At 42.2% G+C, this 24,482-nt stretch overlaps 2 protein-coding genes and 1 pseudogene across 2 annotated transcripts in view; 2 read left to right on the top strand and 1 right to left on the bottom strand.

Moving 5' to 3' along the window:
* The first annotated feature begins 2,979 nt into the window (after window positions 1-2,979).
* LOC114613367 lies at window positions 2,980-3,475 on the top strand (annotated as a pseudogene).
* A 3,352-nt stretch (window positions 3,476-6,827) lies between these two features.
* Window positions 6,828-18,028, top strand: Rtraf (RNA transcription, translation and transport factor). The gene is made up of 8 exons (XM_028758549.1): window positions 6,828-6,977; window positions 7,908-8,032; window positions 10,255-10,354; window positions 12,796-12,882; window positions 13,732-13,820; window positions 15,490-15,558; window positions 17,538-17,586; window positions 17,704-18,028. The coding sequence occupies exons 1-8, from the start codon at window positions 6,917-6,919 to the stop codon at window positions 17,856-17,858; spliced, it is 735 nt and encodes a 244-aa protein (XP_028614382.1). The 5' UTR covers window positions 6,828-6,916; the 3' UTR covers window positions 17,859-18,028.
* A 117-nt stretch (window positions 18,029-18,145) lies between these two features.
* The window catches only part of Nid2 (nidogen 2), a 60,010-nt gene continuing 53,673 nt past the window's right edge, over window positions 18,146-24,482 (bottom strand). The window contains exons 16-21 of the mRNA XM_028758532.1: window positions 23,495-23,624; window positions 22,848-23,019; window positions 21,060-21,217; window positions 19,899-20,022; window positions 18,884-18,996; window positions 18,146-18,763 (exon numbers count right to left, since the gene is read on the bottom strand). Coding sequence (XP_028614365.1) covers window positions 18,753-18,763; window positions 18,884-18,996; window positions 19,899-20,022; window positions 21,060-21,217; window positions 22,848-23,019; window positions 23,495-23,624 — 708 coding nt within the window. The 3' untranslated portion in view covers window positions 18,146-18,752. The remainder of the gene's footprint in view (window positions 18,764-18,883; window positions 18,997-19,898; window positions 20,023-21,059; window positions 21,218-22,847; window positions 23,020-23,494; window positions 23,625-24,482) is intronic.

Below are 24,482 nucleotides of genomic sequence, written 5' to 3'. Positions count from 1 at the left end.
AAGAAAAGAAAAGAAAAGAAAAGAAAAGAAAAGAAAAGAAAAGAAAATTTATCCAAGCTAGGTGGTGGTAGCAGAACACCTTTAACCCCAGCACTGAGGAGGGAGATGCAGGTGGATATCTGAGTTTGTGGATAACCTGATCCACAGAGTGAGTTCCAGGACAGCCAGGGCTACACAGAAAAACTCTGTCGTGAAAAACCAAAAGAAAAAGAAAAAAGAAACATTATCCAGATAGCAGTCCACATCTTCTAAGAATGCCGAGACGAGAGAGGTGTGAAGGAGAACACACACGCCTGTCTAGGAACACTGACAAGAAAGAGGTGTGAAACACACACACCTCTGTATACATTAAGCTGCTCTACTTGATGCTCAAAGCTCACATCCTCCCTGACGCTCCCCTGCCACAGCAAGCCTCCTGAACCACTTCCAGCTTCTCACTCAATCCCTACCAGTTCCATTCTCCTCTATAAGGATATCATAATTCAAGTCACAATTTACCAACCCCAAAACCTTCAGTGGCTTTCTGTTGAACACCAAATCAAGCCCACGGCACCCAGGGCCTCCTTGATCTTTTCTCTCACTGTGGCTGAGGAATCTCTAACCCAAAAGCAATGCTCAAAAATCTGAAACTTTTGGAACACTAACTTGACATCACACTGGGAAATTCCATAGCTAGTCCCACAGAGCAGGTAGCAGTAAAAATACAGACTTTCTAAAGACATTGTGCAACATTAACCTCAGGCTGTGAGTACGAGGCATGTTTTGAAACAGGAATGGATTGTTTGTTTAGGCTTGATTCCATCCCAAGGTACCTCTTTTGATTATGCAAATATTTAAAAGATCTGAAATCTGAAGCTCTAGCTAGTGAAAGACTCTCAAAAACTACGATGGAAAGTGACTGAGGAAGATAGGGGACACCAACCTCTGACCTTCATGGCCTTCCACACATTCCTATACTTGTACTCACTTGCACTCATTGTCCACAGGTCTAAGAGTCAAGGCAGAACCGCAGGGGTTCACTATCCCTCTGAAGCTTAGACTGGGTTCACAGGGAGCAGTCCCAGGAGCCCTCACTCCAAACTAAGCCTGAATATAGAGCTTAGCTGTCAGAATCCTGCCTCTAGTCAGAGGTTCTCTGGGGAGTTGGACCTCTCCACACTACTAATGAGCAGTAGCTTCCTCTACCTGACTGCTAGCCTCTGGGAGAAAGGCCTGTTCTCAGAATTCAAAACAAAGAGAAATAGCCAAACCTTTGCAGGCCTCAGAGCTAGGGAATCTGCCTAAGGAGTTCCCGGCAGTGCTAGGGAAAAGGGAAGAGAGAAAAGGAATGTGCACAGGAGGTGTGTAAAGACTGCCCGAGAAGGCTGGCTGCATGTTGGTCAGGGTTATGGGACGTGCTCATCTCTGTATCATTCACTGCCTGCTTTTTCGTCTTTAGAAGTGGCTTCCTTGATAACTGGAAGACTTCATAGAAATTTATCCATCAAACATCCACCTCCATTTCTGCACCTTCAACTACGCCCTCCAGGCCATCTCCATTTTCTGGGACACTACATGTACCTTGTTCTCTCTGTACTTCCAATCATATCTTCCCATACTCCATGACGCTTCCTCTCACTCCACTTGGACATGAACGCTGTCTTCTAAGACGTGTGCTCAGCCCTCTGTCCTCTCCCTGCTCTGGCGTGGCCCACATCTAAACAGTTGCAACTACAGCTTCCTACTGGGACATCTCTAGTCTTGTCCCTTCACTCATGTTCATTCCTGACCTCTCAGTGGGGATGTTGGTCTACAGTGCCATTACCTCGAAATCATGGGTCCTATACCCGATCCCCCAGCTGCCACACACGGGCTCCCTTTCACCAGCACTATTGTCTCTATTCATAGCTTCACTCAAGGACACAACCTTGATGTATCTCCGCTGTCTTCCTCTCACCCTATGTAGAGTCCCACTGACTCTGTGGACCATTTGTTTGAAGTCTCTCTGGAGTCTGTCCTCAGCTTAGGAGCAATTCCACTGTGACTGGCTCAGCTACTGAAGGGAATTATGGGCTCACATATCTGCAAAACTGGTGGCTCCACACAAGAGTTTTTCCGGAATGACCAGTCTCTACTGTGCATCTGTTTTCTTTTGTAGAATTGAATGTGGGAAATGGATGGTTTATGCGTTTTGTGTGATGAGAGTTCCTAGTCATGCATATTCCATTTCCACAATAAAATGTAGTTCTCCTCAGATGTTCTTCAGTTGCTTGGAGTCCCATCAGATATAAAAGAAAGGGTCTCAGAAGGGGATGATGCTCAGGAGGATCCCTGAAGGAGAGGGACCTCTCTGCAGTACACAACTTAAGAAAAATCGAATTTCCTAAGATGCACAGTTGATAACATTTATCAGAATATAAAGCATATATATTGTATGCAATGTAGAGGCTGTTGTGGATGTTTCTAAATGTTACCAACTTGTTTTGCTTACTCTTTGGAAAAACAGCTGAACAAATATTTAGTGAATTTGGTGGCTTTAGAAATTTGACAGGTTAAGCTGGGTGTAGTGATCAATATCTGTAATCTCAGCACATGGGAGGCAGAGGTAGGTGGATCTCTGTGAGTTAAAGGCCAGCTTGATCTACATAGTGAGTTCTTGTCCAAAAAAGGAAGGAAGGAAGGAAAAAAAGGAAAAGAAAAGAAAGAATTCAATAAGCTTCAATGTGAAATTTGTATCTCTGATGATTATCTTACTTAATATGAATTGTTTAATCATGCTGATATTGCCATCCCTGTGAGAGTGAACCCCTGCATACCTTGAAGATACTTTAGATTTTGTGAGTCTTATACATTGAATCTATTCAACTTGTTCTCTGATGCAGTCAAGGCAACCAGTAAGCAAATGAACAGGGCTGTGTTGAAATAGAACTTTGTTTAGAGATGCCGAGATTGGAATTCATCTTTAGGAAAAAAAAAAAACTCTTTCCTTTCTGCCACGCCATGCCATCCAGACTGAGGAAGACCCGGAAACTCCGGGGCCACGTGAGCCACGGCCACAGCTGCATCGGTAAGCACCGCAAGCACCCAGGAGGCCTCGGAAATGCTGGAGGCATGCACCACCACAGGATCAACTTTGACAAATATCATCCAGGTTACTTCGGGAAAGTTGGTATGAGGCATTACCACTTGAAGAGGAACCAGAGCTTCTGCCCAACTGTCAACCTGGATAAATTATGGACGTTGGTTAGCGAGGAGACGCGGGTCAATGCAGCCAAAAACAAGACTGGAGCTGCTCCCGTCATTGATGTTGTTCGATCTGGCTACTACAAAGTTCTGGGCAAGGGAAAGCTCCCTAAGCAACCTGTCATCGTGAAGGCCAAATTCTTCAGCAGAAGAGCTGAAGAGAAGATTAAGGGTGTTGGAGGTGCCTGTGTTCTGGTGGCTTAAAAGCCACTCCAGGGGTTAATTAAATGTTAACATTTAAAAAAAAAAAAAAGGAATTCATCTTTAGAAATGAGGTTGTGCATCTTCTACTTCAAAGGCCCTGTGGTGGTTTGAATGATGGTCTCCTGCCCTCACCCCACAGGCTCATATATCCGAATGCTTAAGTCCCCAGTTGATTAGCTGTTTGGAAAGACTGGGGCGTGTGTTCTTGTTTAAAAGAAGTCTGTCACGGGGGTGGGCTTCTAGATTTCAAAAACCCAAGGCAGACAGACCCAGTGTCTCTCTGTCTGATTCCTCTGAAACTCTAAACAAGCCCACATTAATCACTTTCTTTTATAACAGTTGTCTTGGTCATGCAATAGAATGGTGACTAAGAAAGGTTCCTTCAAATTTAGAAAAAATAAAAAGACAAATAGTATTTTAAATATAAAATATTACATGTTTATAATGTTATGCGTCTCCTCTATGACTAGCTTTATCCCCTGCTCAGTTCCATTCAGTATTGTCTATGAATCTCCCTCTGGCCTCCTCTCCCCTGCAGTGGCCAGGCCTGATGACCAGCTACAGTCTCAATTAGCTGCCAGTGTGGGAACTTGAAACAGACATAGACAAGAAGCAAACAACTTAGAGCTTTGTTCTGAAGTGTCAGTTTCAGAAAACTAATGGCACAAACTGTGCCCCTTTAAGAAGTGTACTATGGGGAGAGAAGAACACTAAGCTAAGCAGTGGAGAACACTTGCTGTTCTTGCTGAGAATGTGAGTTCAATTCCCAGCACCCACATAGTAGCTTACAACTACCTGTAACTTCAGTTCCAAGGGAACCCCTGCCCTTTTCTGGCCTTTGCATGCATGTGACATAGTTAAACTCTCACATGCTCACATAATACACATGAAAAGTGATTTTTTTTTTTAAGAAATGTACTATCTACCACTATGTGAAAATGTTTATTTTTTTCTTCAAGGAGTTTCTTTTTATTTTTTTGGCTAAAATTTTATGAATTATTCAATTAAGATGAATCACAGTAAGTGTTGGTTGCAAAACCGCTTGTCCTTCTTCTCTCTCTCTCTCTTTCTTTCTCTCTCTCATTTATTTATATGAGTATACTGTAGCTATCTTCAGACACACCAGAAGAGAGCACTGGATCCCATAGCAGATGGTTGTGAGCCACCATGTGGTTGCTGGGAATTTAACTCAAGACCTCTGGAAGAGCAGGCAGTGCTCTTAACTGCTTGAGCCATCTCTCTAGCACCTGGTCTTGCTTTTCTTGATTCACTTTGGTATACATCTTAATTGGGAAAACATGAATTGTCTCCGAGAGCACAGTTAAAGCTGCACTCAGGCCTGTGGCACACCCAAAGCTTCTCATTATCCACACGCCACTTTCTGACTCCAGACTAGAAGCAACTAGTCTAAGCATCTGTGCTGATTATTACGTTTAAACTGCCTGAAATTAGACACTACAGTTTCTTCATTTGTATGCCCCACAGATGCAAACAGTGTTTAATCACCCGTTCATGGACTAAAATGAAATGTATAGTTGGCTTAGCTCCAAGAGCTTCAGTGGCGCCCCTCAGCTTGCCACGAAAGGCCTTTCTTGATCGAGTGCCTGCCTTTGTCCACAGTCTTGCCAGCTGTCACCATCTCCCTCCAGCTTCCATGAGCGCTTCCCTCTCAGCCCTATTGTTGTTCACTTCTTGCCTTTGTACATCTGCTTCCAGCAAAATAAGCTATCATTTTGATTGCAAGTGAACTCCTCACTATCTTCAAGCCACAGTTTCTCTTTTTTGTCCCTCCCACCCTCCCTTTTTGGCCTTTTAAATGGAATCAAAGTAGACAGTCAGTCTGGCTCTATCATCACTGCTCTCCTGTATCTGAAAAACAATTTGCAACAGGAATGGGAAGGATATTAAATTCAGTAAGAACACTTGATTGTCTTTAGAGCACAATGGGCAACTACAGAGGCAGGCGAGCATAGGAGAGAGGTCAGTTTGGAACCCTAATTTGTTTCTGAGTTATTTACATACCCCTTCTTACAATAATGCACTTGGCAGTCTTGTTCCTTAACCTGTAAGTAGCATACACACACACACACACACACACCACCACCACCACCACCACCACCACCCTAAACTATTCTCCAAATAATTTACCTGGCACCCTGGAACTCCCTTAACCTCCCCAGATTATATGTACTTCCACCTTTAAATAATAATGTTTCTTCACCCCTAGTACCAATCACGCTTAAACAGTCTTTATTCAAGTACATTCCCAATGTATGGAGCATAAAGACTAGAAGGGTCAAGCCAGCCTGAATTGGCTTGGGGTACAGGCACAAGTAAGAGGAAATTACGTCCTCTAATAACCTTTTAAGAAGAATCTCCTATTTACTATCATAAGCCTGTGCATGTGATTAAAGCCAGATGCATTATGGGAAGGGACATGAGCAGTATTAAAATGATCATGTAACCAGATCTATCAATTAAAATAAAGGATCATCCAAAGTAGCAACCAGCCCCTCCTTTCTCTTAACCTGTGCAAAGAGACCCAAGCTGTAGCCTGAAGTACTTGGTACTCTTGCTCATGTGGCCTGCTGTCATTCTGTAACTTTGCACTATAGCGTTGCTTAAAGAGCAAACAAACAAAACAAAACAAAAAACTATTTTGCTTTTGCAAATTTGGATAAGAGGCCAAAAACCTGAAAACATGCAACTCAGATCACAAGCACAGACAGCTTTGCTAAAAGATAAGAAGAAAGTTTTAAATGGGCGCTTTAGATAATCAGTCGCATTACACAGTCGGGAAATAGATCAGGAAAGGCAAGAAAGGATGCCAGAGAAGAGATGGCAGGAGTTAGGGGCCCACTGATGATAGTGACTGTGAGTTTTGGGGAGAAGGAAAGGCCGGTTCCCGCTTTCTAACTTCCCTGCTTGGCTACAAACTGAAATATGGCATAGGGGTTGTATATAATCTGTGCATTACTCCAACTAGTCCGAAAGACTATCCTGCAGGGACCTTTCTTTTCGATCTTTGTATTACCAGCGTTCAAAGAGAAGCAATTAAAACGCTCAAAATATTAAACAGCAACTCTGAGTCAATAAGAGCTATAGCTTATTGAAGAAAGCGTACAGACATCTTTTTTATATTTGGTTTTGGGTTTTGCTTTTGCTTATTGTTGCAAGAAAAGGAGTTATATCCACAAACCGCGACTTCAGACTTGCTTTCGGTCCATTGTACAAGTAGGAAGCTGACAATAAAGTTTATTTGAGCGTCGACGTGCCCGACGTGGCCCCGCCTCCTTAGCAGCAGCGGTGATTGGCGAGCGCTTGCCTACTGCGGGCATTCCTAAGCCGCGATTGGCTCCGTCCGCCGTCCGTCGGAGCGTCGGTCACTGCCCCGCCCCCTCGCCGCGTCGCCGGTTCCTGCGCCGCCCGTCTCACCTCGCTTCTCCTGTCCCGGCAGAGGCCCGGGCGGCCAGCGCGAGCAGCTGGGACCATGTTCCGACGCAAGCTCACGGCCCTGGATTACCACAACCCCTCAGGCTTCAACTGCAAAGGTGGGTGGCGGCCGCGAGGTTCGGCGACGGCGCCTCCCCAGCCGGCGTGTACCCGGACCCGTACCCGGCAGCCGCTGCCTGGCGGCGCTCGGCAGGCTTCCCGGCCCCGGGGCGGCTCGGCGGGCACCTGCTGGGTCGGGTAGGGGGGCAGGGATGCCCTTCGGAGCGCGCAGAAAGTTAGTGGCCGGAGTTCAGAAAAAAGACATTAAAGTCTTGCGGGTCAGAGGGAGACTGGGAGTGAGGCGGAGACCAGGGCCTCATTCCGCGGTACAGGACGGGGTGGCAGCGTTTGGTCTCTAGAAGGATATCGGGGTCTGTCGTGGTTTTGTACTTGGCTTTTGACTCAAGGTTTGTTGGGTAGCCATAGAGCCGAAATTGGGGTTTGAGACCTTAGTTCTCTGATATGTAAAATGAGGATCTTTTCGGAGGATTTGGGGTCGGGAGGGAGTCTAAGGAAGCAAATGCATCCTGGTAACTGTATGCTGTCTCCTAGCTTTCAGTTTTCAATATTTATATTCGGGGTGTTTTAGTCTTTTATTTCTTGTTTATTTTATTCTATTGGCATGCTTCAAAGTTTTTACCTGCCTAATCCCCCTTAAACTCTTAAAGGAACCAGAGTACTAATAAAACATAGGAAACACTGCTCTACGCATGTTTAATTCATTTAATACTCAAAACAACCCCACAAAAGTAAGTCCCGTTTTTCTCATCTTGTATCTGAAGAATCTGAAGCTTAGAAAGTGTATTCAGTTTTCTGAGGCTTATCTAGAATTTGGGTATATTGCAGTGGTCTATGGATGGCTCTACAGTCTGAGTTTTGAGCTCTTGTTTACTTCTCTTGTGGGTCAATTAACATAGTGTTTGCAGGTTAGAAAGCCACCAAGGATCACGGGGGCTTCAAGTGATTTGATATATGACATTTCGTTGCAGATGAAACGGAATTTAGAAACTTTATCGTTTGGCTTGAAGACCAGAAAATCAGACACTACAAGATTGAAGACAGAGGTAACTTGAGAAACATCCACAGCAGTGACTGGCCCAAGTTCTTTGAAAAGGTAATGAATCAAGAAGTAAAAGGAAGCACAAAGAACTTTCGTAAAAGTTGTATGAGGTTGAGTTGAAAATTTCTGTGTTCTTTTAAGGTATACTAGTGATCAGGATAAGTAAAGCTAATTTAATGGTTTCAAACTGTTTTGATTTGTAAAGCAAATTATATTATCTCCTGCCAAGCTTTCAGTATTTAGGATAAAAATCACTTTCTAAACGGCACGGCATTCCTTAATAGGATTGTCTACATAATTTGTATGTGTTTGTATGTATACTGAGTATTCACAGAGGCCAGAAGAGCATATCACATCACTTGGAGCTTTAGTTATATTAGATACAAAAATGCAGCAATATATTTTTTGAGTGCTTGTCTTAGTTACATTTCTATTGCTATAAAGAGATACCATGACTAAAGCAACTTATAAAAGAAAGCATTTACTTTGGGACTTGCCTGCAGTTTGAGAGGATGAGTCCATGGCCATCATGTGTGGGGTGTGGCATCAGGAAGGCACAGCATTGGAGCCATAGCTGAGAACTTACATCCCTATCTGCAAGTAGGAGTCAGAGAGCTAACTGGGAATCGTGGAAAGTGAAAAGATACGGGGTGAGGGTAGATTTTGGAACCTCAAAGCCCGTCCTCAGTGACACACCTCCTCCAACAAGGCCACATCTCCTAATCCTTTCCAAACCAGTTCCACCAACTGTGGACCAAACATTCAAATATATGAGCCATGGGGCCATTCTCATTCAAACTACTACAGTATCCATTAAAAGACATAATTGGCGTGCCTGAAAACTTGAAACTGTTATGCTTATTCTTATAGATAAGGTACAGGTGTCCCTGTATTTGGTAGAAATGTTTCTAAAAAGCTCTCTGTAGATGTTTTTGTGACTAGACTTGTTTCACATTGATTTAATTTTAGTAATTTTTTTTTTTGAAGAATTGTTTCCAAACTCCATAAAAACCGCATTATGTCATTACAGTGTCATCGGCGAATGGGAATGACAGTGGCAGCTGTCTGTCTCTGCGTTCTTGTTCATGGGCCATTTACCTGATAGGCCTGTTCCCATAAATGTTTACCCATACCAAGGCCTATGTGCTTCTTGCCACTGCAAGTGGTTTATCTTTATTTACCCTTAAACTTTTTTCAGTTTTCAGTGGGCTTTTAAAGGTCTTAACATACAGTACTAGTGTTTTCTGTTGGCTCACTTGGCCTCTGCAGCCATTCCTCCAAATAAAAGGTGCAAATGAAAAAGTGTGCAGATTAGAGACAGTTGCTTGTTTCAAAGATCCAGACGAATAGTAAAATAAACATAAATTGCAAGTCACCCAAATACTACCAGAAATGTTTAAGGTATCTTTGGAAGCATCTACTTGGTACTTAACATAAGTTGTTGATTGCTATCTTTAAGATGCTCACAAGTGTTTTTTGATCGTGGCCAAATGTTATGAACGAGTCTTGTTTGTTTTATTAAAGGAATAGAATTTTTGGTTAGAAAATGAATTTTGACTAAAACGTATTAGTTTATAATTTGTCCTTGAAGTGTTCACTGAAAGCTTTGTTGCTAGGATCAACTTTCAGCTCCTGAGAGACTGAAGGATCAGCTCATTTGCCTAAAGGACTTGACTCTAGCCCACACACATGTTCCATGGCTTGTTCTGTTAAGCATTTGTGTATGACATTTGGATATGAATGGTAAAGTTCCAATAATTGATTGAATTGCCAATCATTTAAAAGTTGCACTTTTTATCTAATTGCCCTGTGTACTGGGACCTAGAATTAAAGCTAAGGTTCTGGTCCCAGATCTAAGTGGTATAGCCAGTGTTGAGTATCAGATTTTTTTCTAGCCTGCAGTTTCCTTGTTTAAATGAGATTATTCTTGTATCCTGTTGACCTACCTGGTATCTCCAAGTACAAACATTTTTTAAAAGGGAATATTTCATTGTTTTCCTTAAAATGGTACTTTTAAGCATTTTCTTCTGACCTGTATAGTTACACCAAAGGTTTAATAATGATAGATATGGTGGTGCACCCTGAAATCCTAGCACTGGGAAGGTGGAGGTGAGAGAATCAGGAGTTCCAGGCCAGTCCTGGATATCTGGGACTCAAGGCCAGCCTGGAAGAAATTCTCAAAGCTCTAAACTAAGGCCTCTATCAGTCTGCTGTTCTGTGTTCTGTGACTATGTGATAATGAAGTAGTTTTTTTTTTCTTCTCCTTCCCTTCACAGTATCTCAGAGATGTTAACTGTCCTTTCAAGATTCAGGATCGGCAAGAAGCGATTGACTGGCTTCTTGGTTTAGCTGTTAGACTTGAATATGGAGATAATGGTATGTTTTGTGCAAAGTGGAACATACTTTATTTTGTCTTTGATGTTTACATTTTTCTCTTAGAATTTGGAAGTTGTTTTCTGAAAAAGGTTAATAGAATACCTTAACAAAAGAACATTACTTGGTTAATTGCCAGCTTCCACAGTCTGCAACTAAGCCACTGAAGCTGCTGCTAGCCTCAGAGCCTGTGGGGTTTGGAGTATTTGCAGCAGCTGTTTCACAGGAAATAGAAACATACTGGTGTGCTAATGCCAGTGCACATTAAGACAGCATAGGCCTACATGTATGTATTATGTTTAATCTTCCTTAGCTATTGACATTCTTCTATTAACTGAAGCTTTTGAATTTGGTGCCAATGGAAAAGGTGGCTCATTACACTGCTTCCTTTCATGAGACACCTCAGCTTTAGGCTGAGCATCTTGCTTCACTTCCATTCTTGGGTTCATGTTTTTCCTTCAGGAGCTGTCACTTTCAGGTCCTAGATGTATGCTCTTGAAACCTGTCTGATACGTGTAGCTTCTCTGCCACTCCCATCCTGTTTCCATTAGTCTCTGTCTCTTGTGTCACCTCTGTTCCTCCTGCTGCTGCTCTGCTTCAGCTCCTGTCACCTTCTAGCATCAGGTGGTTCCACCTCCTGTTGTCAGCTGCATGTCCTCTGGCTAACTTTCTGACATGTGTTTTAGGATGAAGCTTCTTTCTAAAGACCAGCTCCAGTTGTGTCTTCTAATCTAAAGCATTGTCACTTTCCCATTTTCATAAAAACACCTTTCAGTTTTGTTTGAAGGAACAAAGCAAGCAGCCCTGTGGCTTCTTTCCGTGATGTAATGTATGGGACTGCAAGCCTTGTGACCTCAGCCTTGCTGATGTTTGGGGCCTTTAGCAGGGTTCTTTCTGTTTTCTGCTCTAGTGTGGGAGGTTATTTGCAACAGAGTATCCTGGGATCCTGGACCTTATCAAGGCTAATCTGCAGCTGCTCGTGTCTTTTCTCATTACATTGTGCTGTATATCCCAGCACAATGCATTCATTAGCATATGCATTCATTTCTCAAATAGTGTGGTTTTAATAAAAGCTTGTATATTAAATGGGGATTTTTATATTGGGAAAAGTTGAAAGATAAATAGTATAAAAGGTGTATTACAAATCTCAACTGGGGAGCATGCTTTGTTTAATCTTCAATTTCAGCATTGCAGGAGCAGAGGCACTGAGCTGATTAAGGCAGCATTGCTGGCTTTAACCTGCAGGAGGCGCTGGTGTTCTTGCTATTAAACAACTTAAATTTGTTGAAATCATTGAGAATTTTTGTGTGCTCTTCCATTACTTAAGAAAACTTTTATTCATATGCCAATTAATGTTATTAAAATCCTATTTAAATTTCACTACTTTTAAAAAGTTTAAGTTGATAGAAAAATTATAACAGTACAAAGAACTTTGTTATACCAAGATCTGAGAAGCCATTTTTGGCACAAGTTTATTCATCACTTCTTTTAAAATATTTTTCAAGTGCCGGGCGGTGGTGGCGCACGCCTTTAATCCTAGCACTTGGGAGGCAGAAGCAGGCGGATTTCTGAGTTCGAGGCTAGCCTGGTCTACAGGGTGAGTTCCAGGACAGCCAGGACTATACAGAGAAACCCTGTCTCGAAAAACCAAAAAAAAAAAAAAAAAAAAAAATATTTTTCAAGTGAAAACAACATACCTTCAAAATTTTTAATTTCCATGACATTTTAAATCTGTGTATGATACATTTTAAAGTATTTTGACTTTTGTATTGAAGGTGGTATTTTACATATTGAAAAGATTTAAGAGAACTTTTTAGTGTCTACTCTTTTTTAAACTTCTCTTTTTTTGTTTTTATTTTTAAAACTTGAGAGGTTTTTGGCAAGTTGTCCATTGTCCCTGGATTTGATTTGTGGCTTAGGCAGGCCTGAGACTTGTGATCCTCTTGCTTGGCTTCTATAACTGGATTAGGGATGCATTGCCACCATGCCCTGCTTCTGTTTAATTCCTAGGTTGCCCATACTTGTGTCCTGTTGTCCCTCCATCTGCCATGTGCCTACTCTTTGCACCTGTTCTTCAGTCCCAAATTTAAGAGAAAAGTCTAAAAGAATTTATTTCCTAATCTTTAGATGTTGAATTATTTTATAGAAGTTTACCCCTGTAATCCAAGCAGTTGGGAAGTACAGGAGGAGGAGGGTCAAAGGTCAGGGCTAGCCTTTGGTACATCAAACCTTATCCCAGATACATGACTGAGAAGAACCTTGCGTCAAGTGTTCCAGTAAGGATTTCAGCTTAATCAAAAAGTTGCATTATCTTTTTTTGAAGTTTTTGTGTAGTGAAGTATAATTTTAAGTGGATGCCATAATCTGACTAAATTCAGTAAATAAGCAATATTCATCTTAATTTTAAGTTGCAGTTATTTTACCTTGTTGCTTGTTTTTTATAGCGGAAAAATACAAGGATTTAGTACCTGATAACAAGAAAAATACTGACAACGCAGCTAAAAATGCAGAGCCATTGATCAACTTGGACGGTGAGTGTGTGGTGCACACAGGGCAGCCTTGTCTTGTAACTGCTTTTCACTTGTAGAAGGCAGGCTGTATGACCTAGTGCATGCCTGGCATGCGTGCATAGCAGCTTCTCCTGTTTGAGACTGTCAGTTGCAGTGGACTTTCCTTCTCTCCCCCATCCCCTCAACACAGAATATTTGAATGTTAAAAAGCACTGGTGGGTTTTTGCTTCAGGTAATTTGGATTTTGATTTTTTGTTCATTGTGACACTCATTGGTCACCTTCCTGGCAGTGTGATTTATTTTTTTTAATCTAGTTACAAATGGTAAAATGTTTCATTATTACAAGTCCCTCATGCCCTTTTAGCAATTTCCTCCTAAAGCCTGAAGATTAGGAAATTACCTAGAGCCTAGTGTGTTAAACAAGCTTTCCCGAAGGATTCACTGTGACCTGCAGTAAGCTGTTCTTACGAGGGAATGAGCTTGCATACTCCAGAGTTACTGTGCACAGGAAAGCGCTGGGAAAACTACCCATCGAATGCATCTGTACTAAAATTAATAGTTTTGGGAAGAAACATTAAACAATTAAAAAGTGTCCGTACGTTGGCCTTTCAGACTGCTCCAGGGCAAACTTACTGTGAGTTAAGTTAGTCGTTTATGAAGTCCCTCAGTGTGGCTGGTACGATTAGTAAGGAGGCTTTCTCCTGACTGTAGAAATGCTGTTCTTGCTTTATGTCTTTCTTCAAATGCAGCAGCAGACCAAAGATGAGTCAGTGCTAGACAGTTTCTACTTCTGTAAGCTCGTATGTTGAGATAAGCAACTAAGCTGTTTGTAGAGCTGGTTTTTGCTTACTCACTTTTAATCTTTTATAGTAAATAACCCTGATTTTAAGGCTGGTGTCATGGCTCTGGCTAACCTCCTTCAGATTCAGCGTCATGATGACTACTTGGTAATGCTTAAGGTAAGCTGCCCATTTTTATTCTTGACAGAAACTGCACATGTAGCAAAAGCGTCACTTTTCTGTAAGCTATATGCTAGCTGTTTTTACTTAAGTTTATAATGGGCTGATGAGTAGAAATTGAGAAGAATGTGGGACCTAGAGCAAACACATCGTTATTTTATGTTTCACATTATCCAGCAGTAAGCTGGTATCTGAACGTTAACTGTGTATACGCCAGTGTGTTTTGTCTTTGCAGAGATAAAATTTCACTCAATCCTATTAATGATCATGCTGAGAAATACTAAAACCAACAAAACTGAGGCCTAGGGAGCTGGCTCAGCTGGTAAAGGGTTAAGCCTAAGGACCTGGGTTTGGAACTGAACACCCACATAAAAACCAAACATAGTGACAATTCTAACCCCAGTGCTGGTAGGGCAGGCACCTGGATCCCTGGGCATGCTGGCCGGCCAGCCTAGCCAAGTCAGCGTGAGCCACATCATACTCCTCACTGTCCTCGTTTTATTTTTGACAAATGCCTAATTCTGCAGAGAAGGGCTAATTTGAGAAAAGGTAGAGAGCAGCTGGGTAGACACCCAGTGCCAACCTTTAATCTCCACACCCCTTGCGTACACACCCATGTGTCTTCACATCCATGTGCATACACACCCATACGCACAGCTTTGCATGACCTTGTACACACCTCACACCCACAGAAAAAGCTTTATTAGGAAACAGATGTAGAAGATCACGAACATCCAAGCCAACTCTGCTCAGTCTGTTGAGAGTTCAGTCTGTTAAGGAAGAGGGAAATGCCAAACCACTAATGGTGAATTTAGCCACACAACAAAACCTCTTTAGCAAACAAATGCTCTCGTCTTCAGTATCTTTCCTTTCTAGATAAACCATGCAGTTTATACCTCTACATCAAGGAACACAGCTGTTTGAAAGAACTTCTTAATTTTGAGAAAGGAAAACATTTCATAAACTTTGTGCTGTGAATGTGCAGTGGGGTGGGGCAGGAGGATGCAGACAGTAAGCAGCCTTGGAGACTGGTAAGGAATGGCTTTGCAGGTCGAGAGTGAAGCTTACTATAAACTGCTTCATAATAAATTGAATAAACTCCCCTCTATTCAGAAGGGCTATAATTTAACCTTCTTATTAGAATTGTATGGGTTATGTGGATAATTTTAACAACAAAAGTAGTGTTCTTAACTTAGTAGAATATTCATGTTGAAACCAGATGGATTTTTCTCACCCAGCTTGGATGCGAAAGACATCAGGTTGTTGTTAGTGAAGTTCAGCTGTTTCAAAGTTTTATGTTTTGCTCAATCTAGTATGCAAATATTTCCTAGGGACAGTCCCACGTCAGTTTCATCATAAACTAAGAAAGAGGAGAAACAGATAATGCAGGATCTTTGGGGATATTTTTACCAAACTTTGAAATCCAGAAGGAGAACCTTACACATACAGTAGCTATATCAAGAAGCTTTGTAAAGTCCTAGGTCTAGATACATAGTATCTTAGGTTTGCCAGGCACCAAAGTTAGCATGTTAAGGGCTGATGCAGTTCAGTGGTGTAGTGCTTGCTTTGTGTGCACTAGAGCGTGGGTCCATTCCCAGGGGCAGGGATGGACATTTGTGTATTAATGATCTGGCAAAATAGTAAGCTTGGTCTTTATTGGATTTCTTAGGCAATTCGAATTTTGGTTCAGGAACGTCTAACACAGGACGCAGTTGCTAAAGCAAATCAAACAAAAGAGGTACGTGTGATTCTAAGCTAATTTAATGGACATTCCTTCTGGTATTGCATGCACTTAAACTTGTTATTTATACAATCTGGACTGGATATGGTGGCACACACTTTTAATCCCAGCACTCTAGGGTCAGAGCCAGGCAGATCTCTTGAGTTTGAGGCCAGCTGGTATACATAGTGAGTTTCAGGACAGCCAGGACTACGTAGAGAACCCTGCATTCCCCCTCCCCCCAACACACACACAAAAGAAGCCCATTCTGTTGGAACAAAGAAGAAAGGATAGCTGACTTATGTGTGAATTGAATTTGATTCTTAAGTAAACTCAGTGCATTGAAAAACTGAAGTTCAGACAAATGGGTGAACAATGAATTTCATGTCTGACCACATTTCACATTTTAGAGAATCTACTAGTCCATTCAGTCTGTAGACTGAGGCAAGTGCCAAGGCCTTGAGCCTTGTGAAATGTGTTGGCTTATTGGATGCATGGTAGAAAAAGGCAGCACACGCTTACTTCTTTCATGTTAAATCTAGATCTCATATTCACACTTGTGATTCTTTGTAATTTATCTCCTTTTGCTCAGTATGTCATGGCCACCTCCCCTTGAAGAATACTCCTGGAATACTTTTAATTTTAACCATGCCATCAATACAGATAGCCCTGAAAATGCCAGGTGTGGAGATACAAACATTTAATCCTAGTACCAGGAGGCAGGATTTCAAAGCTAGCCTGGACTCTGAGGGTAAAAAAAAAAAAAAAAAAAAAAAAGGAATAAAGGAAAAATTAAATCGCCCCAGTGCCACAGTGCTGAGAGTGTTCTTGGGTAAGGAGGAACAGCAGGAGCAGCTGCGGTTGTCAGTAGTAGTCTCCTTACTACACAGATGTTGAAGTGGCTTGCTTTGGGCATAGCCAGCATTCTGAGGACCCTGGCGCCTCCTTTTCTTCCCTCTCCCTCAAGTCCTCCAATGCCCTTTGTCCTCTGACCCCTTTAGTAAGTCCAGTAGTAATGAAGGGCTGCTGATGCAAGTGTAGGCACCTCTGGAACACACTCTGCTTTCTATAAGGTTTCTTACTAGCTTAATTGTGTATGAATTGGCCACTGGAAATTGGATCAAAGATCAGCTTATTTCACCCACACTGCAGAACAAGAAGCAAATTGTTCTGGCATAATAGTCATTCATTCACCAAAATGATGTCTTTGGTTTGGAGGCAATGCTGAACAGTGCTAAACCAGAGCTCTCTGCTTCTGTTTGCAAAGTAGAATCTAGCTTTTCATTGCTGCAGTTTGTAACTTCAGAGTACTATTCTTTGTAGCCATTCCTGTCTGAGGGATACTGTGGGTCTCAGGGATAGCTGTTCCTTGGTGGTCTGTGGTGCCAGATGACAGATACAGCCACTCAACTACAGGTCTATTCTTCACTTAGTTCTCTGAATTTCCATTTATCTAAGTTATTAGCCCTGTGAGAGCGAGCCTAGGTGGAGCATGTTAGTAAATTAGGCAAGAATTTAGCAGTGGTTAATTACTGCTAATTTCAGCAGAAAGCCCAGACTTCCTGGCCTCCTTTTTGTATTAGGTGGTAATTGTGAAGAGTGATCAGCCCTAACTAAAAGTAACTTCTATAATAAAACATTAACATGCATAAAGATAATCTGGTAAACAGCTGGCTGAAAAAATTCTGGTTCAAATACATTGTATACTTTGTAGTGTCACTTTTAATCTGATTTGCACAGCACTTGCTTAGCCGCCAGCGCTCCTTCCTTAGCCACATTAAGCGCTTTTGCAATAAAGTCTCTATGGTCCTGGTTTAAAAGGTTGGATGGGCTTTGATGTCTCTGGTACATTTGAAGAGAACTCTTTCCTGGGTGGCTGGAAAGCTAGCTCATTGTAAATTGTAATAGTCCCTAAACCAAATAGCCAGCTGGTCTTTAGTTTCAAGTGAGAAAAGTGACCCTTTAACTAAATAGTCTTGTTTTGTTTTGTTTTAAAGGGCTTACCTGTTGCTTTAGACAAACATATTCTTGGCTTTGACACAGGCGGTAAGTTATTTTGTCGAAGTCAAGCTATTTTGAGGGACTTGCTGTACTGAGGTGTAAGTGGGTTGCTGGAAGCACAGAATCCATACACACAGATGCAATGTTCTTGTCTTGTGACAGATGCAGTTCTTAATGAAGCTGCTCAAATCCTGCGGTTGCTGCACATAGAAGAGCTCAGAGAGCTACAGACAAAAATTAATGAAGCCATAGTAGCCGTTCAGGCCATCATTGCTGATCCAAAGACAGACCACAGACTGGGGAAAGTTGGAAGATGAGCACATGAGGATGTCAGCTTCTCACCTGCTTAGTGATGGGAACCGTTACACCGGTGTGTGCTGTGAAATCAGATGTCACACTTTCAAGGGAGAATTCCGGGAGATTGACCATGTTCTAGAGATTTACCACCACTGCTTTTTTCTTTAATAAAGTTGGGGAAGTAAAAGGCTGTTTTGTTCTCTTTTGTTTTGAATTAGTGTATTGTTTCTATAATTATTGTGTGTCCTTTATGGTTAGAGACTCACCCCAACCCTTTGTCCTGGAAACAATATATTTTAGACCAAGAGAAAGCTTTAAAATATTTTATTGGAGTTATATAGAAAATTTAAGAACTGCTGCATCTTTGGTGTTTAACACAGAATACTTTTGAGGGATGCTTCTGTAGAGGCACTTTGGGGAATCTTTCTAGCACCTTTAGTATAAATAAAGTCTGAGGACTTCACCGAGCAGTATAAATAGGCTGGGTCAACCCCGTGGTCTGTCTGTCACAGGGGTCTCAGCGGGCTGTAGGAACCATTTGTTCTCTTCACTTTTCTTGGCCAGGTAGACTCCATGGCAGATAAAAATCAGATTTAGTGTCTTTGCTCTAGTTGGTTCTTTGTTGAGTGAATTTGGCCTTTTAAATAACTGTTTACAAAAGTTGATTTAATAAGCAATGATTAAAATTCTATTTTAAACTTGTGATAACCTTTGTTTTTAAAAATACAGTAGTAAAGATTGAGGTATACATTTCACAAAATATACTTGAGTCTCGCTGCACTGAAAATGCTCATTTTGTGTGCCAAGAACTCATGATGGCCAATTCTTTTCACTGTCTTTGCCTTCGTAGCAAATGTTCTTAGGTCAAGATTCTTGTAAACTTGAAATCCTCCTATACATTTAATACTTAATGTTCATTTTCTTCCTGTGAGGGGAGTGGACAGCAGTGAACATTTCATTAGTTAAGGAAGGCAGTGCTGACAGTTACCACAGCCCTCTACCCACTGGTCCAAGGAAGCATGGTGATGTACTTTGATGGACTCACCTGTTGGACAGTAGGGGTAGACTGCAGTGATCCCATAGAGGTGAGACCGTTGCTCCGGGAGATATTCATCAGTAATCTGGCCACTGTCTTTATTCACTGATATAACACCATCCCTAGTAAAAGAAGGAAGAGGGATTCATAGGTAGTCAGTCACAAGATAAAGTTTCAGTAGATAACAATTGGGCAGTTTTCCATAATGCATTAAAAAGCAATTCAGTTAAATGAGTTTTGACTCAATGTGTCTCTACCAGTGATTCTGGATGTAGCCCCTCCACCAATATCACCTAGGAACTTCCAGGAAGTGCAAACTAATGTTCCCTCTCCGGGAACAGCACACATAATGTATTTAATGTTCTGTGGCCATAGAAGCTAGTGGTTAAATCAGTTCCCAATCCTAGCCAGGCCCACCATGGGGTCTATTCAAGGTCTGTCTTGTGAACACTGTAGGAAGGGGAAAAGGATTCATACATGCACCTGTGTTCTGTTTTGAAGTGTTCTTAGCAGGAACCAAATATCATTTTTCAGTTTTTAAGGTAGACAGTTGATTATTATTATTGATATTACTATTATTATGTTTTTCAAGACAGGATTCCTCTGTATAGTCTTGGCTGTGTAGACCAGGCACACCTCAAACTCAAGAGAGTCCCCTGTCTCTGCCTTTCTAGTGCTAGCATTAAAGGTAGGCACCACTCATGACCTGCTTAGTGATGTTATTTTTAAAAAGGAAAATAGCTTAAAGCTTTGTACCACTTAAAACTACTCATTCTCTAAGAACATATTTAAAAGCTTCTTATTAAGTAGTTTATTACTAAATATCTTCAATTTCACGCTGCCTGCAAGAAACACCATTAAACTTGGGAGTGAAATGCAGGGATGATTTCAAGTCATACACTGCAAAACTGGCGTCTACTAACAGACAAAGTCCAACAGGGCTTCCAACCAAAGCTGCTGACCGTCAAAACACAGTGTGCTCTCCAGAACCCGCTGCCCTTCTAGGCTGCTGCGGAGTGCTCACCTCCGCCAGTCCGTGTGGTAGAAGTGGTCTGCATAGCTGATGATGCTGAAGGGGTAACTGAGATGGTTTTGGATGACACGCCGCCCAGTTCCATCAGGTAGTGTACACTCCAGTTTTTTGGTTCCTTTTAAGACATCCAAAAGGGAAAATGAGTTCCCTTCATGCCCCAAGTAAACCACTGCTAAAAATGAGGTGCCAGAGACCTTCTCAAGGGAACAGAGGCAGAATTTAGACATGGGGCATTTTACACCCACTGTAGTCCACATTACCAGTTGTAAATCCTGCTCTAGTTCTAAGGTTCAAACTTCAATCTTTTTGTGGGAGAATCTAATATATTGAAATCCAGCAGTGTCTTTCCAAAGGGGGCATTAAAGATAAGGATTTTTATAATTTTAAGTCTAAATTTGTTAAGTTGAAAACATCCAGATTGGTCAAAATATTTACTTATAAATTTTAGGTATAAGAAAAAAGGAAAATAGTGGTTATTTTTCTATGGTAATAGTTTGAATTTTTGAAAAACAAAGAATTCAAGAATTTTCAAGTTCCATATTTCTTATGAAGAAGTCTAAATTTGAGATACCTTTTAAAAATGTAATATTCAGACAATTGGATTGTAAAAATGCTCAGCTACATATTTTGTAAATTTGAGAACTTTCAAGACTGAAATAGACACACAGTGTCTTTAAGGTTTTTTGGTAATAAGCACACCACAGAATAGATAACCCTGGTGTTAACCAAATGCATTCCTGAAGGAGGACATCCTCTCACAGCATTTGTCAAAGGAGCACAGCACACCAAGTGATAAAAGTCTTACATGGTTAAACCATAATAATGGCCCAGAAAAAGAGACTAACCTCAGTGCATCCAAGTGTCCACAGCAGCCAATACTTCAAACTTAAAAGTTTCCAGGTGTTCAGTGGGGTCAGGGGTCAGGACAGACATGCTACACAGTCCAGCCTCCTCCCTGAGCCCCAGAAAATTTACTGTAAAAATCACTGTAAAATGTTCTTTTAAAGTTTACAGATCTGATATGTTCTGTGCTGACAGAAATTTAAACCAAAAGATCTAAAAGATGCACGACTTGATTTGTAGTGACATCCCTTGGTGCTCACAATGCTTGCTGTAAGGGAGGCTTATCTTTCTCCACATCACCAGTATTACCTGCATCTGCCCAGCAGAGCAGTTTGGAGAAGGGGTCAAAGGTTAATCCATTGGGTAATCCAATATCTTTGTTGATCAGAATTCTTCTGTTTTCGCCATCTAAAGATGATGTTTCAATTTTAGGAGCTTCTCGATTCCAGTCTGTCCAGTACAAGTTGCTGTGGATCAATTTTAAGACTGTTGTGAACAATAGTAGGGCTCTTGTTTACCGTCACTGCCTCCAGCATCTCCCCCTCACACCTCCAGCATCACCCCCTCACACACACGCACCCTAAAAGGACCGCTATGCAGCAGCCACACTGGCCACCACTGATGGCCAACTCCCAGTATTCACAGCCTCAACTTCCTTGAATCTGGCTGAGTTTGGTGTCTTGCTCCTGGTGAACGGTATGGTAGAAGTCATAAAATCACTTTCACTATTAGTTTTTTTTTAAAACTGGTTTCTGTCCAGTCCCTTTTCTTGCTCCCCAGGGGAGGCTGGATTTTATACAGCAAGCTACCTCTTGCCCAATGGCCAACAATAGCCTGAGGCCTGCCAGCAGTCCACAGGAGAGCTTGGAAAGGGACCTTCTTTCTCAGAAAGTCTGGCTCATACTGGTCTTACCTGACCAGTACCTTGGTTGCCCTTTTTTGACATTACCTCACTCACAGTAATAATGTTGTCTTGGGCTGCCAGGGTTTTCTGACAATCCTAACTGTGTGGGAAGTCATTGTCTATTAACTGTCTAGATTCCTGCCTCTCACACACCTGATGCAGTTGCCCAGAAACCCTTAATACTCAGAAAGCAGGATCTCATTAATTGGATATAAGTTATACATATGCAAACAGGGTTACAGAGCAGAAACAGTGAGACTTCCATGAAAGCTATAGATATATGTTTGTTGAACCACAGAGAACCCCAGCAAAGGGAGAGAAACAGTTTCCTCTGCTGTGGATGTCACTCCTTGTGGGCAGCAGTAAGAGCCAGAGAGCAGTTTCCACTTTGTGGCAGGCTGAGATCCACACAGTGAGCAGTACCCTCAGAGGTGAGTAGCTAACCCTCTGAGAGGTTGTGAGAGCTCATGTTACATGCATGCGCACTGGTGTGACACTGTCCTCTAGACTCTAGATCTTGGAGCATAATGACTGAACAAGGCGCCATTGTTCAGTCCCTGAGGAACCTTCATGTGTAGAACTTCAGGAAGTTCCACCTTCAGGAAGAACCTTCTATAACAGTGTTTGTGGAAGCTGCATCCCAATAATCCTGGGGACCCGTGACCCTGGCCTGGACACCCCAGTTGCCGACCTTGGCAGTTGTCACAGAGAACATTTTTATCTGGACTTCGTACAGTCTCCATCCAGAAAATAAACAAAAGACCAACCAAACCAAAACCCTGCTATGTTTTTAACAAGGCTTTCTCAAGGTACTGCTGAAGGAAACTACTCCCTCCTGTATACCCATCAATTCCCAAGGTCCTACCTAATGATCATCTGATTCAGGCAGCCACTGGATCCTCCCGTGATGGGGCCTGGATTCTTGGGGTGCCACATCACATACCAAGCTAACTAACATTCTTACTGAATGCCATCTTACTTCCTGCCACACACAATGCAAGCTCCAAAAAAAAAAGACCCTAATTTTGCCTACAAGAGTGCCTGACACCCACAGCGTGTCGACATTATCTGGTGAATTACTATATTTGAGTTTTTATTCTGGTCTACTTAGACCTTCCCATGCCAGACATAAGAGCCAGGGGCTTCAAGACAGATCTACAAGTGAAATGAGAGAACAAAGCAAGCCAGCTAACCCTCGGATTGGATCCACAGTGATGGCTCGTGGATTCACCAGATCTGTGTGGAAGAGGACCTTACGCTCGGAACCATCCAGTCCGGCCCGCTCTATCTTATCCAGGCCACTATCTGTCCAGTACATTGTTCTACGGTAGTGGTCAATGGCAAGTCCTTCGGGGCTTATCAAACCTAGAAATAAAGGTGACAGGAGCATTGGTCAGTGTAAAAGGTGAATTCAAGTTCCACATCTGCTGAACAGCTTACAGAAGCAAGCATAAAAGCCTTAATCCCCAGAACAAGGCTAAGAGGACTAGATCTTCTACTGCCTTTTTAACCATATCCAGTCTTTTCTGTGCTGGACCTTGCTGCCCTGATTGCACCTGGCATCCATGGTGCTAAGGACAGGCGATATAAACTGTCAGACCCTGCAGTCTTACTTCAAACCACTCCTTTGAGGGCAGTCCATGTCATCCTAAAGTCACCCTTCTGTTTGTCACGTATAAATGCACTTGTTTGCAAAGGGACAAGGCTTGTAAAGGTTAAAAATAATTTGCACAGAATTTAACCTTTCCTTTAGATGAGAACAGGAGAAACCAGGACAAAACAGGCCAATGGTAGTAAAACAAAAGGTACCACCAAGTATCCATGGGAAGAAGCTGCTGACCTGAGGTAATGATGGTCTCGGGTTCGGCTCCTGCCTCCAAGCTGGCACGGCTGATGGTCCGACCTGCAACGTCTGTCCAGTAGACCATTCTCTCCCGGCAATCATAGTCAATCCCCACAACTATGGAGCCCTTTGAGGACCAATGGTGACATCAGAAGGATTAGGATTCCTTGAATCCCCAACCCTAGGTTCATGGCTACACGGCATTACTGTGAGCAGCCTGTGCTGTGGTGGTTCGAGGCAGTGGACAGGAAGAGACTCCTCCCTCAGGTCAGAGCCAAGCTCAGCCATTTAACCTCTATGCTTTCATTTTCTCCAAGATGGCAATCAGTAAAACGTTTATAAAGAGCCCCACTGGCAATCTCTAGACAGTAAGCTCCTCCAGTACTATTAGCTGGCTGTGAACACGGTCGTTTCATGAGAAAAATCAGCCTTTTCACAGATGAGAGGAGCATCCCACTAAGTAAGCCCTTAACATTTAAGGGTGCAAAAGATGAACGCTTCCAAGTGTTACTGGGACATTCTCAAAGAGCCTTTCTAAAATCTGACAACACGTGCCAGTAAAATTTTCCCTACTGGGTGAATAGACTGGAATCCTCCCCAACCCAAGGTGTAATGGCCTCTGCCTCTTAATATAAGCATTCAGTTGTGGGTCATACAAGAGAGCCTGTAATTTAACAATTTGGGAGGACTGTGGTCACCAGCCTTTAGCTGGCACGGTTTCTCCTTTTCCTTCCTGATGAATGACAGTCTTATTCAAAACCCTGAATCTGTGATGTTCCTGCTTGAGATCCACACAGGGCTTGCTTCTTTCCATTTCTAACCCAGTTTCTTGCTGTGAAAATGCCCAGCAGACACGGAATTCAACACAGGCCACACCAGTCCTTGCCTAGGAAAGCCTCCTGGGGCTTGGCCCAAAGTAGTCACCAGGAGACACTGTGTGAAGAATGTGGCTCCTGTACAAATGCTAGCATTTATAGGGGCACCT

This window comes from Grammomys surdaster, unplaced genomic scaffold, assembly GCF_004785775.1.
Source record: "Grammomys surdaster isolate TR1022 unplaced genomic scaffold, NIH_TR_1.0 126198, whole genome shotgun sequence".
NCBI classification, from domain to species: domain Eukaryota; kingdom Metazoa; phylum Chordata; class Mammalia; order Rodentia; family Muridae; genus Grammomys; species Grammomys surdaster.
Note: the sequence above shows the minus strand (reverse complement) of the source record. Positions and strands in the feature narration are given on the sequence as shown.

Bases quoted from the DNA above. Each gene is read 5' to 3' on its own strand.
- Rtraf (XM_028758549.1), top strand. From the start codon at position 6,917: ATGTTCCGACGCAAGCTCACGGCCCTGGATTACCACAACCCCTCAGGC. The intron at 10,355-12,795 runs GTATGTTTTGTG...TGTTTTTTATAG, and splicing joins ACTTGAATATGGAGATAATG to CGGAAAAATACAAGGATTTA. The intron at 15,559-17,537 runs GTACGTGTGATT...TTTGTTTTAAAG, and splicing joins AAGCAAATCAAACAAAAGAG to GGCTTACCTGTTGCTTTAGA.